This window comes from Thermothelomyces heterothallicus (genome assembly GCF_042370625.1).
Source record: "Thermothelomyces heterothallicus CBS 202.75 unplaced genomic scaffold P884_scaffold_12, whole genome shotgun sequence".
Lineage (NCBI taxonomy): Eukaryota > Fungi > Ascomycota > Sordariomycetes > Sordariales > Chaetomiaceae > Thermothelomyces > Thermothelomyces heterothallicus.
Genome location: NW_027192573.1, coordinates 155,233 through 172,205, shown reverse-complemented (window position 1 = coordinate 172,205; position 16,973 = coordinate 155,233). Strand labels below are relative to the sequence as shown.

The window sequence follows — 16,973 nt, the reverse complement described above, 5'->3', positions numbered from 1 at the left end:
ATAACAGAGTCCCCAGTAGGAGAGCTGGTATTGAGACTCGAAAAAGCATTTGATGTGCCATACCTGAACCTGCTGCTTTCACACGCGATCAGAGAACCTTATAAAAAGGAATCTGACCATGGCAAACATCATGATAGGAAACTATCACCTTCCAGCACCACCCCGTCCAGCACCGCCCATCAAATTCCGGGCCCTGTAGCCTCGTCAGCACTTGTCTCACAAGGGGTTTGAGGGGTTTGGGGAGCAAAAAGCTTACATCTCAGCAACGCTCGGGTCTGACATGAGCGAGCTGATGTCAGGCATGCCGCCACCGCGGCCAAAGGAGTCGGCCAACTCGCGCAGGCGGGGGTTGTTCATCAGATTGGCCATCATCTCCGGATTGCTCATCAGGTTCTGGGCCATGGATGCAAACATGGGGTTGTTCATGATGGAGGCAAAATCAGGCATGCCGCCGCCGCCGCCGCCGCCAAACATTCCAGCCAGGTCAGCCAGGCCCGGCGAGCCTGAACTACCAGCATTCCGGGTCGATGAATTGTTAGCGGCCGCCGCTTCCTCCGCCTCAATCTCCTCGACTCTCCGCTTGGCCGTCTCGTAGCCCTTCTTCATCGCCTCGCTGCCACCGTTCCCCTCATACTCGATGCCCTTCTGGTACGCCTCCATCGAGCCCTTAGCATCACCCAGTGCGAAGCGCGCCAGACCCAGCCGGCTCCAGCCCTTGGTGTACGTGGGGTCAATGGCGACGGCGGCCTCGGCGTCGGCCTTGGCAGCCTCATGGTCCCGGGCCGCGCTGTACGCAGCCGCACGGTTGGACAGGAAGATGGCGTTGCCTGGGTACAAAGCCAGGGCCTGAGTGTAGTAATCGATGGCGGCGTTGTAATCCTTTTGAGCCATGGCCGCGTTGCCCTTGGACTTCAGAGCCTCGGCCTGCTTCTTTTGCTCTTCGGTCGGAGTGGCGGTGGAAGGGGGTGGTGAAGAGGAGGTTGAGGCCTCGGAACCCGTTGGCTTGGGTGGGACGGCATTCTTGAGCTTCTCGTAGACTGAGTAGATCTGGAAGAGGCTTTGCGAGCCGATAGCCTGCGAGACAGCGGCCTTGTCCGAGAAGTCCACGCCGAAGGACTCGCTAATGCAGTTGATGGCGATGTCAATCGAGTCCTTCTCTTCGGAAGTTAGGGTGCCATCGGTCAACGACGTCGACAGGAAGTCGCAGATAGCTAGCGCAAGGCGCTGCTTTGGTGTTGTGCTCTGCCCGATCGGTTAGTTCTCTAAATATCATCAAGAAGTGTCTCGCTCTGAATGAATCAACCATACCATGGCGAATTACTTGGCACTTTGTAAGCCTTCAACAGAATGATTGGAGAGAAAGTGGTTATGAAGCCGCAGGTTTACCGCAAAGCTTCAAGTCAAAGAAACGTAAACCCCTAAGTGTTGCACTTCGTCCCTTGGGTAGCGGGGCTGTTTCGACCAGACGGAAAGGTGTCGGTTAGATTCTACGCCGGTCGATCGAGGGGCTGCGCGTTAAGTGGGGCAACTGCGGGCGGTCTGGACTTTCGTAATGGGGTAACATTCATACGGTTACCGTTTCAACCTGTAATGAGCACAGGGTACAGATTACGGATGCCATACAGGATCGTGCGCTGCTGGACAAGAAAACAGTGGGACTCGCTGATGTCAATTACCCCCGGGTGCTCCCGTCATCCATGGATCTTTTCAGCCTTGCACGCTTCGCATTCATCGAGCACTCTCTAGCACGACCATTCATCCATCCTCGCCAGGCCGTTACAATGGCAAGGGCCAGAAATAGCCCCACGTAGGTAAACACAGGAGCAGATTCATTATCGCTCCGTATAGCCCGCGACTAACTGCGGGATAGTTAATCAGATACCAGAAGCGCTCCTTTCCGGCATCGCATCCATCTCCAACCCTGAGGTTCTAGAGCGCGAAAGCCGCTGAACATGGCGTCGCCGAACAACGGAAATGCCGTTTCATCGCCGCAGCCCACCTCCGTCCATGAAATTATCCCAGCGCCTATCGCCACAAATGAGCAGCGAGTCTGCTTCATCTGCTTGCAAAACGACACAGACACGCCCAACGCAACATGGGTGAACCCATGCCCCTGCAGCCTCGAAGCCCACGAGGAGTGTATGCTGCGATGGATTGCCGAGATGGAGGCATCACCTCGCCAGTCGAAAAAGGGTGGCTTCAAGTGTCCGGCTTGCAAGGCCACCATCACAGTCGAGGAGCCGCACGACCCCCTGCTTGCGATTAGGGATCTACTCTATGCCCGATACAGCCGCGTGTCGCCATACATCTTGACCGTCATCATGACGGGCGGCAGCTTTGCCGGTGCTTTGTGGTACGGCCAGACCGCGGCCAGTATCTTCGCCGGCCGCCGTGCCGTGGCCCGGTGGATGTGGCCGGGGGAGCGCCAACGATGGCCGTCGACCCTGATTAAGTTATGGATCTTGTCATCTATCGGGCCCGGCTTGGTGATCATGCGGTGGCTTCCGTGGCTCGGGACTGTTGTAGTTCTGCCCTTCTCCGTCCTGGTGAGTTGCCCTCTTCGGGTCAATCTGGGCCTAGTTCAACTGACTCTTGCGATGATGCAGTACAGCGCAACCCTGGTCGCTCAGGACGATCTTCCCACATGGCCTCCGTCGCCGCACTGGGTCGTGGCGCTGATGCCGCTCGTACAACTCAGTTACTCCTACCTGTTGTACGACCTGTTCGGACCGTTGGAACGGCGATTGAACCGCGCACTGCGTGGGCTACCCGCCACCGAGGACGACGCAGCATTGAGAAATGGGGCGGAGCAAGCAGGTGCGGCTCCCGCGCCCGCCGCAGGAGCAGCTGCCGCCCGGAACGAACAAGAAGCCGATGGGCTCTGGGGCGCATTCGCCAATCTCGGTCGCGCCGTTCTAGGGCTCTTTGCCGACGTCCGCGTTGAAGGAGCGGGCAATGTCGATGTCGAACTTGCCAATGAGCACTTCGAGATCAGGATAGGAGCCGAGCTCGCCGACGACCAAGACGAGATTGATGCCGGACGCGATCTGGAGGATGAGGGTGAGGACGGGGGCAGAGATGGGTTTCAACTCCCTGCCGAGGCAGCAGCACAACACGAGGAACAGCAGCAAGACCAGAACCCACAAGAGCCTGCAGACCAGCGACAACCTAGGCCACAAGCGGCCCAGCAGAACCAAAACGTCCAGAACGCTCCCGACAATCAACGCAACAACGACGACGTGCCCGAAGGCTCGTACTTTACCCTAGTCATCAATAGCATTGTCACATCCCTCCTCCTCCCCGCCATCTCGTACGGCATGGGAGAGCTCATACGCGCCGTCGCTCCAAGGACCTGGGTAGCACCAGCACGCTCGTGGGGCAGAAAGGGGCCAGCCGGCCTGCTGCAGCAACGCTGGGGTCGCAGCCTGGTGGGTGGGTGCCTCTTTGTCGTGATGCGGGACGCGATCGCGTTGTATACTAAGTACAGGCGGGTCCAAGTACGGGCGAAGAGGAGAATCAGGAACGTTGAGAGGAGGACAGAGTCTAGATCTACGGGAGAGGCGGCATGAGAGAAGGGCAATGTTGGTGCGGAAGAAGGGTGGCGAAGTTAGAATGCAAACCTAATGAACATTTGCTGTGATATAGCATATTGGATCCAAAGGATGCCAGGAGGGTCATTCTAATCGCCGGGTACACTGGGTTGCAACGACCCGTTGAACTATACCAAGTCTGCGCGGAATTGAGCAACCATTGCCCGATGCCAAGGGCGAGAATCTCACAATCAGCCGAGGATTTGATCCAACAAGTGGCCCAGCGTAGATCTCTCCAGCTTTGTAGTCCCAGGAAGAGGTTACCGGGACTTTTGTGGGAAGTCGCGAGATTCGAATCGAATGCTCAGATGATGCAGAATCCAGTTGTTCTGATACTATGTCCATCATAACATAATTATATGTTTTTCTCTTTTTTTTACCTTTTTCTTTTCTTTTTTTTTCCCCTTTTTTTTCCCTTTTGTCTGGATGTCCTTCCACCGTTCTTCTTCACTCGCTTCAAAAGCTAATCAAAGCAACCAACACATCCAGTTCCCAACACACCAGACGAGTGTTCGAACAAATGTCTTGCAAGCTCAGACGTGTGCACGCATGTCGCACCCATGAGAAGCAGACCTAGTGATACAGAATTCAAAATCCAACACCACGGCAAGTTGAGCCCTTGCTAGGCGTGCGTGACCGAACACCAAGTTATACGACGTCCTTTACTTGTTAGGCCGCTACCACCCCGCTAAGCATCAGTATCCGAAGATCAAGATGCAATACTTCAATGGAAGCATCCAACAATGCTTACCGGGCAGTTGGGGCAGGTGCATTGCCCAGCAGGGCAGTTGCAGGTTCCTGAGGACGAACACCCGCAATCGCTCATGGTGATGTGAATATAATGAGATATTTTTCGAGATATTTTCTCTCGCAAGGAGTAAAACGTTGCTTTAAAACAAACAGGCCAGCCGCCAATTGATACTCCTTTTTCCTTTCGGTCGTTTTGTTTCTTATTTTGAAGGTGTCTTCGTTGTATTTCTTGAAGTTTTGTTGATGCGAAAAAGTTACCGCGAAAAAGAAAAAAAAAAGTAAGAAAACCGAACGACGAAACTAGATATGGTGGCAATGGGCATGAGGGCCCTTTATATAATCATGCCTTGGTCTCGACCAGTTTACTCGCCGGACGGTGGTTAAAAGATGTCAGCAGACGATGGCAGCGTGGCGTGATGACGTCGGATCGGTGTCATTGTACGAGCGATGACCGATGTTGATTACTCTGACTGGGTACTCTAGTACCTTATAGCACCCTGCCTGGGGGAGATTCGGGTGGGAGAGCATTCGATAGGGGGGAAAAAAAAACAGACTTGAGCTGGGTTGATTTTCGCCCGAGACTCAGATCTTGAAGCTCGGGGTAGTACCATCCATGATTTCAGAAGATATCCGATGCAGTACGTGTTCTGTGGACGCGTCTTTCATGTAAGGTTAGATTAGATAAGCCTTTGTGGGTCCTGGCTTTGTGGGGTGGAGCCCTCTGTGGAATTATTGAACTATCTTGATTATACAACAACCACTTATTCCATCAATATCCTGGAACAAACGGGAACGCTCCTGCAACATTGGCGTGAGAATTGCATTTCTCCAGGTCATATACGGCGATAACCAAACTTCCAGGGGAGATATACAGGCTGCGCGAGAGGTCCATACAAAGTATTACAGCCCTAAAGCAGGGGGACGGCTAACGCAGACGCGGCATGCCATTCGCAGTCGCTCCAGAGGGCGCATAGTGGCGCACATCATACAAGATACGCTCTATATCATGCTGTACCAGATGACCAGAGGGGCGATAGATGGTCCAATAAGACAACATTGACATCCTTGTCAAGCATAGGCAATAAGTTGACTCTCAGTGACAAGGAGACCGAAGATAAACAGGGAAGTGAGGCCTCACTCACTCCGTGATCAGATTTGACTCCATATGCGCTTCATCTCCTGGGCATGTAAAGGCCATGTATTCCCCTGGTGGTCGACCCTTGAACACTGGGGACCAGCCAATCAAAGTATCAACACGCGCCCGGCCTGAATTAACGATCATGTCAACATGCAAGGGGGAAGAACGTGGAGGCAGTGATGGATATAGTAGCTCGGATGAGTTGGGGCACCTTCTTATTGAACGCGGCCGCGAGCGCTCCCCAAGTGATGAAGAGTTAACAATTAAGAATCATTATAACCAGGAAGGAATCAGGGCTCTCGCGGATAAATAAGCTGCTCACTGATACGCTAATAGCTCGCTCAAGTTCAGCCTCATCCTCTGACCTGATACATCTGTCTGCTAAATGTGTTCTCGAAGAGCTGGGATCCTGAAAATTTGGTAATCCTTGGCAGTCCTTGATCAGGTTGTTGATTTTTGATGTTTTCCATGCAGCGCAGAGAAGTGCCCATGATACTGGTATACCTGCTAGCGGGAAGGAGGATGTAAAATGTCTCTGGCCAAGGGGTCTACAAGGTTGCCTCATTAGCCCGCCTAATTCATATGATATATCCTAACAAAGACCCTCTTGGTCCCTCATGTCGCTCTGAGCACGGTTTCACACTGAACATGACAGCGGAGAACCTCGTTCTCTGAACTTGGTGGAATGTATCCATCCTGGGGTCGGGTACATATCAATTCCACTTGAGAACATTCCAAATCCCCTATCTACTGCTGGAAGGAAACACTGACTAGCAATAACAAACGTCCGAAAACTGGGAAGCGTAACCGTCCAGAAGGGAAAGTAGAACAATTCCCAAGGCGCTTCGCTTTTGGGATATCTTTAGCTGCAGGAAGAAGGCAGGCAGGCCTCGCTCAACCCAGGTTTCCACCCTTCACCAGGAACACCGCGCTCCCGCTCCCCGGTCGGCTCACCACCACGGCCGCCTCCTTCTGCTCCTCGCTTAGCTGCAGCTTGCTGTAGTACTCGGTTTCCCACGCCTCCCGCACCGCGGCTACCCTGTCAGCGGGCACGAGGTGCACGCTGCAGCCGCCCCAGCCGGCACCGGTCAGGCGGCTGCCGTAGCTGCCGTTGCGGCGGGCGATGGCGCACAGGTCGTCGATCTCGGCGCAGCTGCACTCGTAGACGTCGCGGCAGGAGGCCTGAGTCTCGTTGAGGAGGGCGCCGAGCCGGGCGTTGTAGGCGGCCGTGTCCTCGCCACTGCCGGGCGAGCTGCTCTCGAGGAGGTCCAGGAACTGCAGGACGCGCAAGGCTTCGCTGTAGACGTGCTGTGCGCGCTGGCGCAACTTGAAGCGCTCGGCGCGGACAGGGAAGCGCGAGGTGAACCTGGCGTTGAGCTCGTCGGCGGTGATTCCCAACACCCTGGCGATCTCTTCCCGGGTGTAACCTTCCGGCTTGTCGAGCGTCTGTTCTGTTAGGGTGAGCAGCTCCTGGAGCTGCTCGGACACGGACTTGCTCGACGTGGCCCCGGCAGCGCGCTCCTTCAAGGCAAAGTAGGTTTCTTGAAACCCATGAAGGCTGATGCCCAGGGGGGCGGCATCGGCAGGTAGCCGGGTGCCGGGTGGGTTCAGGACGGCATTGAGATAGGCTGCCGCGAGCGAGCACTCGACCACGCGGAGGTTGTAGTGGATGGGCCCGGTGACGAACTTGTCCGAGGTGACGAACGACTGGGCGATCAGAAACACCAGCTCTGGGTTGGTCTTGGGAAACTGAACGGGGCGCGCCTTTAGGGTTGGGCTGAATGAGACGAAGAGGGCGGAACCGCGCTCCGAGAAGACGGAGGCGGACTGGTCCATTCTAAAGTAGGCATGTCAGCAGGTGGTGCATTGGTGAAAGAGATTGCGCCGAGACTTACCCGCCAGAGTTCACGCCGACTGCCCGTTCGCTAACGATAGCCAGCTCGGTCAACTCGGTCTTGTCAACAGTCTGCTCGCCGTTGGCTATCATGACCGCGAGGGCACTGGCAGTGACAAAGGCGGCGCTGGAGCTCAAACCGCCACCCGTAGGAACAGTGCCGTCGACGAGGATGTTCATGCTCTTGGGCTTGAAGTCATCTCCGTGCTTCTTGCGTAGCAGCTCCAGGGCGCCGCGCAGGCCTGACTTGAAATAGTTGGTCCACTCGTGGACGGTGGCGTCAATGTCGACGGCGTCGAACCCCAGAGAGAATTCGTGCTCGGGAAACTTTGACTCCTGCACATTGGCAATCTTGATTGTGTAACTGCTGGCGTTCTCTGGAGTCGGGCTCGTCGACACAGCGAGCAAGGCATCCGCGGCGATGGCCATGGGCAACACCGGGTAGAGTGAATAGTCGATGTGCTCACCGATGATATTCACTCGCCCTGGCGACCGGGAGACAAATTCGGGGCCATGACCGTACTTCGCCTCGAATTGAGACACCAGCTTGTTCCATCGTTTGGTCTGTGAGGGCAGGGCATCGGAGGTGTAGATATCACCCAAAGAATGGGCGATTGGGACAGGACCAGCCATTGCAAAGTTCCCCTCTTCTACGTTCTCTCTCTCTCTCTCTCTCTCTCTTTTTTGTTCTTTTTTTTTTTGTTGTCCTTTCCTGCTTCCTGGTTGCTGACTCGCAAACTCGGTTGACGAAAGAAAGAAGGAAAAAGAATGAGAGAACGGTGTTATGCGAGAATATATCCAGTCGACCCTCCTGCGTATCTTTAAGTCATGTGGTGCGTCCCTTGAGAGGAGAGGGGAGGAACTCGGAGGACTCTGAAGCTGGCCGCTTCTGCCCCGCGCTGCAGCTCCGGCAGCAAGAAGTGCTATGCAGTGAAGTGTGTGCCGACACAATACGGGGAAACCTGCGAAGCCTGCCGTTGGATGTTACAGTGGATATCCAATATTCTAATATCGGGTCATTTCTCGTTCAATTCCTTCATCTAGCTACACGCCATGGACGCACAATCTGGATGTGCCCCTCCTCACGCGGAGCCCCGGTGCGGGGCGCGGGGTGCGAGCTCGCGCCGGGAGCCCCACTGTGAGAGCAACACCGCCGAGCATTTGACCGTTGAGCGGAGCATGTGCGGGGACATATATTTCCCATGTCCCTTCACACTTTGTTGCATTTCGGCTGCAGTTCCCAAACCAGATGCACCTCTTTAAATGGACACGTGCTTGGGCACGCAGGCGGAAAGATTTATTATTTCGGTACACATCAGTTTGCAAGAAGTTCCAAACCAAAGCACTTCATGATCCCCTCCCACCTTTTTGGTCCTTCGTCTTCCAATGACCTCCTCAGACACCGAAAACAACAGAGAACGCGGCGAGAGAGGTGATTCCTGAGCAGGCAAGCTCAACAACAATGGTTTTACGGAAACCCTCCATGTAACAGGTCAAGATGGTTGCCGAATCTGATCCGAACTGGTGTCGGAATCCGGTTGCTCCAGCCTCGATGACTTCATGCGCAGGAATCCATGGTGCCTCTACCTACGTAGTACTTCCAGGCATCGCACCAGACCGTTAACGAAGGTTGCTTCAACTGCCCCCGCGAAAAGCAGGGCTGCGGCCGCCTCGAAGAAAAGAGTGGCGCCGGTAACAACGGCAACATCGGGAAAGGAGCCGGCAAGCTTTTTGGTTCGCCGCCATTGGTACCTGTAGAACGAGGCCAATCCCGGAACCTGTTATCAGCTGGAACCCAAGCACTTTGGAGAGAGGCGTCTCAATGTCGAGCGTATACAGGCAGGCAACGCCGGCAGTCATGATAAGCGGGCCACTGATGAGCCACACGGTCCAGTGGACCCTAGGCATGGACGTGTTGGATACGATGGTCAGGACCGACACCCCGAGGATGAGCGGGATGGCGCGGTACCCGCTGACTGCCGCGGAAACGCCGGCGACAGCTTGAAAGTATAGCGGTAGCACCGAGGATGCACCACAGGCTTAAAATGCGGAACTGCACCATGGCTCTTTCTTTTTGGAACCACTCAACCAAGATGAAAACGGCAGCAAGCACGCTGAAAGCCACAAGGAGGCCGATCGTCGCCGGCCGCGACCAGACGGCCGCCTCGCTTCCCAGCTGCATGGCAATCAAGAAACAGGCCGACGCCCCCATGATCACAGCGATACCCACTGTGGCCAGCTGCAGCAGCTTCTCGCCAAGCGGCACATCTCGAGGCGCCGCCGCCGCAGCCGGCGTCGTGAAAGACCACCGCGAACAGCCCGGAGGCAGCGGCGCCGAGCGGCAAGTTGATAAAGAAGCACCACCGCCACGAGACCTTCTCGGTAAACACGCCGCCGAGCAACGGCCCCAGGACGCTGGCGCAGCCGAACGTCCCGCCCAAGGTGGCCATGCACGCCGGAGCCCGCCCCGGGGGCGCCACCAGGGCGATGATGGTGAAGGAGCCGGTGGTGATGCCGGCGCCGCCCATGCCGCTGATGGCGCGGTCGGCGATCAGCATCGAGCTGTTCCGCGCGACGCCTGCGACCAGGTTGCCCAGTTCGAAGAAGACAAGGATGGCGCAGAGGAAGGCGAGTTTGAGGTCAAAGTAGCGGAACACCTTGCCCCATGCCGACTGGAAGGGCGCGGCGGTGAGGAAGAAGGCGCTTCCGTACCAAGTGACGTGGCTGAGGCTGCGGAAGATGGACGTGACGCGAGGGATGGCGTTGGAGACGATCGTCATGTCGATGGCGAAGAGAAAGATGCTCAGTATGAGCGAGGACAGGATCGCGAGAAGCCTGGCCGTGGAGACGGGCCCTTCCGTCGTGGTCTTCCCCATCGGCGAGTCTTCTTCGATTCTCGCTGCTACTTGCTTGTTTGGATCAACTGCTATCTCCCTTACCCCCACAGGGCCTATGCTGCCATTGAGTGAAGGTGGCCTGGGTGATGTTCGTTCTCGTGTGAGTCATGTTTGCCTGCCGGTGAGCTCTTCGTAATCTGCACGGCGATTCGCCGACAGCGCGGACGATCTGCCCGACAGAGCGCCTTAACACTACGAGCGGACCAGCGCCGAGACCATCCGTCGGTAACACAAAGTCGAGAGGCCCCAAGACGGGCGCAATAGCGAAGTGGCATGGCGGCGTCTGCTATCTTTGCATTTCGGTGAGCAACCAAATACTGACCGGCAGACTTCAAGTTAGTAGGCGACCAAGGAGCGACTAGAATGTCTCCAACGCTCAAACATGGTATCCATTCGTCCAATATGTACAGCCCGCCCGCCTACACGGCGGGAGATGGAAAAGAGCCCTCTGACCAACCCCAGGCTCCTCGCAGCGAAAACAAATCCTACAATGGACGCGACCAACTTTTGCTAACCCATAATGTACTTTCCTAAATGGCTCAAATGCCAGTGACCAGATTTTTCCGATCCGTTCCGCAAACACAAGAAGCAAAAAGTGTCGAGCTGGCAAATTAAAGGGAAATAAGACGGTTTGAACTCAAAGGATGGTGGTGATTAACCATGGAGGCCACCGGTGCGCTCCCGCATCCGCGCTCTCCTCTGCTTATCCTTCTCTATTGGGCATGTCAGTTAGTGTCATCCACGAGGGGCAAGCTCAAGGGATACGTACCACTATCCCAGGTGATGAACTCGTGCAGAGCAGACCCAGCAGGAACCATGGGGAGCACCGGCACCTTCTTATCCGTTACCACTTCGAGCAAAGCCGGCCCATCGCTGTTAATCAGCCACTTGAGGGCATCCACGGTTTCCTCGGGCTTGACCAAGCGCCTATGTTGCACACCCATGGCATCCGCCAGCTTCATGAAGTCGGGGTTCTTCTGGTGGGTATGCGAATACCGGTCCTCGTAGAAAAGGTTCTGCCATTGCGTGACCATGCCCTGCTCCTCGTTGTTCAGAACGATAACCTTGACACCGATGTTGAACTGGGCAGCAGTGGCCAGCTCAGTTAGGGTCATGGCAAACGAGGCATCACCGTCGACGTCAATAACAAGTGCATCAGGCTTGGCCACCTTGGCACCGATCGCAGCGGGCAGGCCGTAGCCCATCGTGCCGAGACCGCCCGATGTGATCATGGACCGGGGATGGCGCCAGCGGAAGTGCTGAGCAACCCACATCTGATGTTGACCGACACCAGTGGAAATATACGTGTTGTGCTTCCGATCGGCCGTCAGATTGCTCAGTTCCTCAATCAGGGACTGGGGCTTGATCAAGCCAGAGCGCTCCGCTCGCTCATAGTCAGAAAGGGGCCACTTCTGCTTCCACGCATTGATCTGGTCAAACCACTCTTTACGGTCGGCCATCGTCTTGGGTTCAACGTGCGGCAGGAGCAGCCTAAGGTTGGGGCTGATATCGCCCTCGATGGCCTCGGTGGCCTGCACAACCTTGTTAATATTCTTGGGCAGGATCTCGAAGTGGATGATGCCTCCGCGGCCTTCCTTGGCCGCAGCCCGAGCCGCCGGAGCGAACTTGGACACGCTGAGGGTGACGCGATCATCAAAACGGGCACCGAGAGCAATGATCAGATCGGCTTCTTGCATCGCCATGTTGGCGTATGCAGAGCCGTGCATGCCTAGCATGTGCAGCGACTTCTCATCCAGCTCGTCGAAAGCACCAAGGCCGTGGAGAGTGGTGGTGACTGGAAGGGAAGCCTTGTCCGCCAAGGCCTTGAGCAGTTCCGGACCGTTCTCTGAGCAGATGACTCCATGTCCGGCATATATGACGGGTTTCTTCGCGATGTTGATGAGCTCGGCGACACGGCGGATCGATTTGTTGAGCTGCTTCTGGGTGAGCTCGAGGGCGGCGCGAGAGGCGGCGCTGGGCATCGCCGGGATGGCAGACTCGGTGGGAATAGCTCTCCTGAGGACACCAGCCGTGATATCCTTGGGAAGATCGACAAGAACCGGGCCAGGCCTGCCGCTGGTAGCAATCTCAAAGGCTTCGTTGATTCTTCGGGGTAGTTCGGCAACGCTCTTGACCATGACGTTCCACTTGGTGCACGCCCGCGAGATGCCGACCACGTCCGCCTCCTGGAAGGCATCGCTTCCAATGGCCGAGGTAACCACCTGGCCGGTGAAAACGACCATCGGCGTACCATCAGCAAGGGCGTCGGCCATCGGGGTAATCACGTTAGTCGCGCCGGGCCCTGATGTCACCAGCACAACACCAGGCTTGCCAGAAGCGCGAGCATAGCCCTCGGCCATGTGGCCAGCACCTTGTTCGTGCCTCGGAAGGATGAAGTCGAAATGGGGCGAGTTGTAAATGGCGTCAAATACGGGAAGGATAGCACCGCCAGGATAGCCGACTGCAGCAGCATGTGTTAACCGGGGTTCAAAGAGAACGCGGGGGGTGGGAGGAGGCCGGGAACGCACAGATATGCTTAACGCCATGCCTGAGCATCATCTCATGGAAAATTTCGCCGCCAGTCTTCCCAATGAACCTGTTCAATGCCGGTGTTAGTCACATACGCGACGGTGTGCCCAGGGGACCAAACGTACGACTCGTCCATATCATTCTTCCGCGGGTTGACGAGGGGCTGAACATGGCTTCGGTCTTTCGCTGCAGTGTTGAATGACGGGCTGGGTCTCGGCCGTGCCTCGCTAATTGAACAACCCAGGTTAGTCAATTGAGGTTCAGTCCAGGGCGGTGAGTCACCCACGAAGAGCGCGAGCACCTCGAATAGGGGTGGTCAACGCACCTTGTAGTTGGCTTTGTGGCAGCCGTAGTCGATTGATTCCTCACATTGGCAGGGCTGTTGCGCCGTGCTGTCAGGGCGGTGGCTCGTTGGGCTGTGGTAAGTGCTCGATGTTGGCTAGGCCGAGATTCGGCGAGCCCTTGGAGGGCGCGCGAGGTCTGCCTGAGCATGGTGAAACGGGGAAGGAGGGGAGGAAAGAAATTGAGCCAATGCAGCTAGAAAGACGGGAAAGGAGAGAGAGAGAGAGAGAAGTAGTAACAGTTCAAGCTGTTACTGAGGAACGTGCACCCACGACGGAGTCCTTCATTAAGAAGGCGAAGAGTCAATGGCTCCACGCCCGAGAGTTTGGTGACAGGTGTGGATTAAAGACTTGGACTTTAGGCGAAACCACAACACCACCACCCCCCCGGGGTATGAGTCGAGGGCTCAAAATTCGGCGCTTGATTGTGGGGTAAGGCAAGCTTACTAGGTACGCACGGATCGTACCATGATCTGTGGTGGCGATGTCGGACCAAGGCGGCGATCAGTTGGCTACCACGCTTCCGTCGTAGTTACCTGCTACTGGCAGTCCTACTCGAAAGTTTTGCCCGATCTGTGTGAAATACAACACACCCAAGATGACCGGGCTGGAAGTGTTAAACCTCGGTCCGGATAATCTCCGCTTGGTGATGGTCCCGAAGTACTTCACACTCCGTCCAAGTGCGGCCCATTCAAGCAAATGCCGACAAACAAACATTTTCTGCATCCAAGATCAACAAGTGGCCAAACATTCCCGGTTGATGTGGGGTTCAAGGCGACTTGGTCGAATTGCACAGCACGAACTAGTTGACTGTCTAAAGTACCAACCCGACCTGATGGCTTGAAGGTGGTGCTTGTATGGCAGCAAGGTGGTTACGGAGCAAAACACTGGCGACAGTGTGCATCCTGTACTTCCCAGCTGCGATCAATCGCGGCAAGCATGCAGGCAATAAATGCAACATTAGTGGGTGGATCCGTACAGAGTAATGCGTGGCTTAGTGAGCCTGCTGCGTCTTGTCCTTTTATTAGCGGAATCGAATGAGACATTGCCGGAACAGCTTGAACGGAGCATATGAACGCGGCTGCTCAGCGTGGCGGCAAGAATGGGTCCTGGCCTCGAACCTGCTCCGATTGCGGGCTACCGAGCGGGTACAACCTTCCCGCAGGCCAGGCCCCAAAATCCACTTGCGGGTCTTAACCCGGCAGCGCGGAGTGGATTTGGAGATCGGACGAGATCCACAGGCCGACGTGCACGGAGGTACGGAAGGTACTGCGTACAGTCATCGGTCGTCTATTATTGGGAAACGCTTGGGTTTGTGAGTCACTCGATCACAACGTGATGGGGCAACATGTACACAGGTATGATTACATTCGAAACATAAGCGTCTTTATCCGATTTCAAGGGATCAATATTCAAATTCTTTTTCCAAGTCCTAACAGCTGTCATGACGATGGACCAAAACAAAAAAAGTTGGATCGCTTGCTCTAGCAGACACTTTGCGGTAAGTCCAGGACAGATCAAACATGTACATACAATCAGTAATTATGCCAACAACTGATCAGCAAACATTATCCCAACATTCTAAAAGGATGTGACACAACAGAGAAAAACTCCACAATGACCGCTGCGACAGGAAACCATTATGCCAGACCTTGTAAAAAACAAAGGGGAAGAATTCCCGAATCCACCAGCCTTGGTATGACCTCCCCCTCCCCCCCCCACCTTTTTTTGTAACTCGTTGCGATGTGGAAACGAACCGAACCACCAAGATCTGCCGCCTACGGAGGTACCAAGCTATGATAACCCATTCGGCTCATTGTAAACACAGAAGGACTCGGTATCGCTCGCAGGCGTCGCCAAGGCTCGATATTGGTACCGTTTCGCAAGGAGAGTCAGAGTGCGGAAGCACTGATTACCTGCCATCCCTGCACGGCAGCATAAGAGTAAAATGAATGCCGTGGTTAGCTCAGCCATTCCTAGGAGAAGAAGCTCTCTAGTTGCTATATCCGTCGACGACGGTGTGAGCCTCTGCTTAGAAAATTTGTTTCTGTTGGAAGAGGAACGAAACGGACTCGATGCGCCAGTGATTGCTGTCTAGGGCAGGCGAGCCACAAACTTGCGCTAGCAAGTAGATGTGGTAGAAGAAAGTAGGTAGGGAGGATGTGAGGAATCAAGAAGTAGAAAGAAGGGTCGAGAAGATGCAGGCCAAGCGAAGAAGTCGGACAAGAAGGGCACAAATAAAAGAAAGAGAAGGGTACGTACAGCAAGGCCAGCGTCAGGTCACCATGGATGTGTGCCTTGAGCTCTATCTCAACCTCCAAGTTGAGATCCAGCCGCAGCCTGAGCGGGTTCTTAGCGCCGTCATCTCCCTGCTGCTGCATTTGCTGCTGCTGCTGCTGCTGCTGCTGCTGCTGCCGCTGCCGCAATGGAAACTGCTGATCATAGCCTTCATTATGATCGTATTCTTCGTCTTCATCATCCGTGTAGCGGTTCCTGCGGTGGCGGCGGCGACGGGGGCGCTCCAGCTGCTGATCCTTGTTATGCTTTGGCTTCTTTTGCTTCTGCATCCACCCGGGCCGCGGCGCCTTCTCGTCGTCCTTGGGCATGGGAGGCTGTGAGGGGGCCTGGCTGTTCGCGTCGCTTTCTTTTTCCTGTTGCGGTTGTGGTTCGACATCTTCTTCTTCTTCTTCTCCTCCTCCTTCATCGTCCTCCCCCTGCTCCTCCCCTTCCTCTTCGTCCAGCCCCTGCTCCTCCCCTTCCTCTTCGTCCTCGCCTTTATCTTGGTCCTGCTCGTCGTCTAGCTGGTAATCGTCATCTAGGACCGCCTGGTTCTCACCCTCGGGGTCTTCTTCGTCGTAGTCGTCCTCTCCGTAGTTGTTCTCTCCGTTGCCTTCGTGGTTCTCGCCGTTGTTTTCTTCGGCGACAGCGCCATGTTGCGGCTGCTCAGCCTGGTGGGACTGCTCGGGCGTTTGTCCCTCTCCCTCCTTAGGAAGCTGTTCGTTTTGCGCTTTCTGAGGCTGTGGATATCGTTAGGCTTACATCTCTGCATGGCATAAGAAGAAGTTCCTACCGATGCCATGGTTGCGAACTTTTGTCGAGCTGTCCCAATTTTTTCCTTTTCAGGATCTGGGCGAGGGAGGGGTTGAAGCAGGGCTTTAGTTAGGGGAGGTCGGGTTTATACGAGACAAGCGGCTTCAGCCCCAACCACGAAGGCTTGCTCGAGGACCCTGCATCATCAAGCCGAGATGACCAAAAACATGTTTTTGGTCGGGCATCTCGTCCCTGCCATAGCGCGCCGGCTATGCGGGTGACGCCATAGGGGTGGTGGGCAAGCCACGCCGTTTGCATGGTTTCCCATGCCGTAACGGAGGCAGTCAGAAGCAGCGGAGGGGGTGCGGCGATAGGGGTCCTGTGGCCACCCTGCGAGTATGACGTACAGTGTGCAACGCGCGTAATCAAAGTTGTGTGAGCGAATCAAAAACTGAGGAAGTGGAAACAAGCTTTTGGGGGATCGGATCGAGATCCCCAGCCAGCCCAAAGAGGAAAGTGGCAGAGGGAATGACATCGTGTACGGACGCAGGAGCGGGTCCAGGGTCGTTCAACCAGCGGCGCAGTTAACCTGACGGGGTCAACACTACTGCAAGTATTGCACACAACTAGGATGGACATTCAAGAAGCCAGCTGAATGGTGGCAAAAGCCCGGGAAGAATGTTGGGTCAGTATGCATGCGAGTGCTTTAGCTATCTAGAGTAATCAGTCAACCGCATTTGGCGTTGGCAAGAGCTCATTTCATCCGTTGGGAAGAGTGTGAGATCCCAAGCAAATCGAAGGACG

The 16,973-nt window shown here is 55.4% G+C and overlaps 6 protein-coding genes across 6 annotated transcripts; 1 reads left to right on the top strand and 5 right to left on the bottom strand.

The window, feature by feature from the left end:
• Positions 1–144: 144 nt before the first annotated feature.
• On the bottom strand, positions 145–1,311 carry P884DRAFT_277801 (uncharacterized protein; the record flags this gene model as incomplete). Its single annotated transcript, XM_069443120.1, has 3 exons — positions 145–193; positions 257–1,242; positions 1,309–1,311. The coding sequence occupies 3 exons, from the start codon at positions 1,309–1,311 to the stop codon at positions 145–147; spliced, it is 1,038 nt and encodes a 345-aa protein (XP_069297210.1).
• Positions 1,312–1,870: 559 nt separating this feature from the next.
• On the top strand, positions 1,871–3,929 carry P884DRAFT_243829 (uncharacterized protein). The gene is made up of 2 exons (XM_069440339.1): positions 1,871–2,546; positions 2,607–3,929. The coding sequence occupies exons 1-2, from the start codon at positions 1,953–1,955 to the stop codon at positions 3,567–3,569; spliced, it is 1,557 nt and encodes a 518-aa protein (XP_069297209.1). The 5' UTR covers positions 1,871–1,952; the 3' UTR covers positions 3,570–3,929.
• Positions 3,930–6,372: 2,443 nt separating this feature from the next.
• P884DRAFT_277799 (ribosomal protein S5 domain 2-type protein) lies at positions 6,373–8,005 on the bottom strand (the record flags this gene model as incomplete). Its single annotated transcript, XM_069443119.1, has 2 exons — positions 6,373–7,315; positions 7,374–8,005. 2 exons carry the CDS (start codon positions 8,003–8,005, stop codon positions 6,373–6,375), a joined length of 1,575 nt encoding a protein of 524 aa, XP_069297208.1.
• Positions 8,006–8,863: 858 nt separating this feature from the next.
• On the bottom strand, positions 8,864–10,427 carry P884DRAFT_307761 (uncharacterized protein). The gene is given in 4 exon segments (XM_069445141.1): positions 8,864–8,959; positions 8,971–9,601; positions 9,639–9,904; positions 10,085–10,427. 3 exon segments carry the CDS (start codon positions 10,246–10,248, stop codon positions 9,273–9,275), a joined length of 759 nt encoding a protein of 252 aa, XP_069297207.1. The 5' UTR covers positions 10,249–10,427; the 3' UTR covers positions 8,864–8,959; positions 8,971–9,272.
• Positions 10,428–10,539: 112 nt separating this feature from the next.
• On the bottom strand, positions 10,540–13,592 carry P884DRAFT_285194 (thiamine diphosphate-binding protein). The gene is made up of 5 exons (XM_069443750.1): positions 13,124–13,592; positions 12,924–13,025; positions 12,798–12,865; positions 11,039–12,730; positions 10,540–10,982 (listed from the first exon to the last, which is right to left on the bottom strand). The coding sequence occupies exons 1-5, from the start codon at positions 13,288–13,290 to the stop codon at positions 10,924–10,926; spliced, it is 2,088 nt and encodes a 695-aa protein (XP_069297206.1). The 5' UTR covers positions 13,291–13,592; the 3' UTR covers positions 10,540–10,923.
• A 1,523-nt stretch (positions 13,593–15,115) lies between these two features.
• On the bottom strand, positions 15,116–16,522 carry P884DRAFT_23215 (uncharacterized protein). The gene is made up of 2 exons (XM_069439844.1): positions 16,210–16,522; positions 15,116–16,156 (listed from the first exon to the last, which is right to left on the bottom strand). The coding sequence occupies exons 1-2, from the start codon at positions 16,216–16,218 to the stop codon at positions 15,140–15,142; spliced, it is 1,026 nt and encodes a 341-aa protein (XP_069297205.1). The 5' UTR covers positions 16,219–16,522; the 3' UTR covers positions 15,116–15,139.
• Positions 16,523–16,973: the final 451 nt, after the last annotated feature.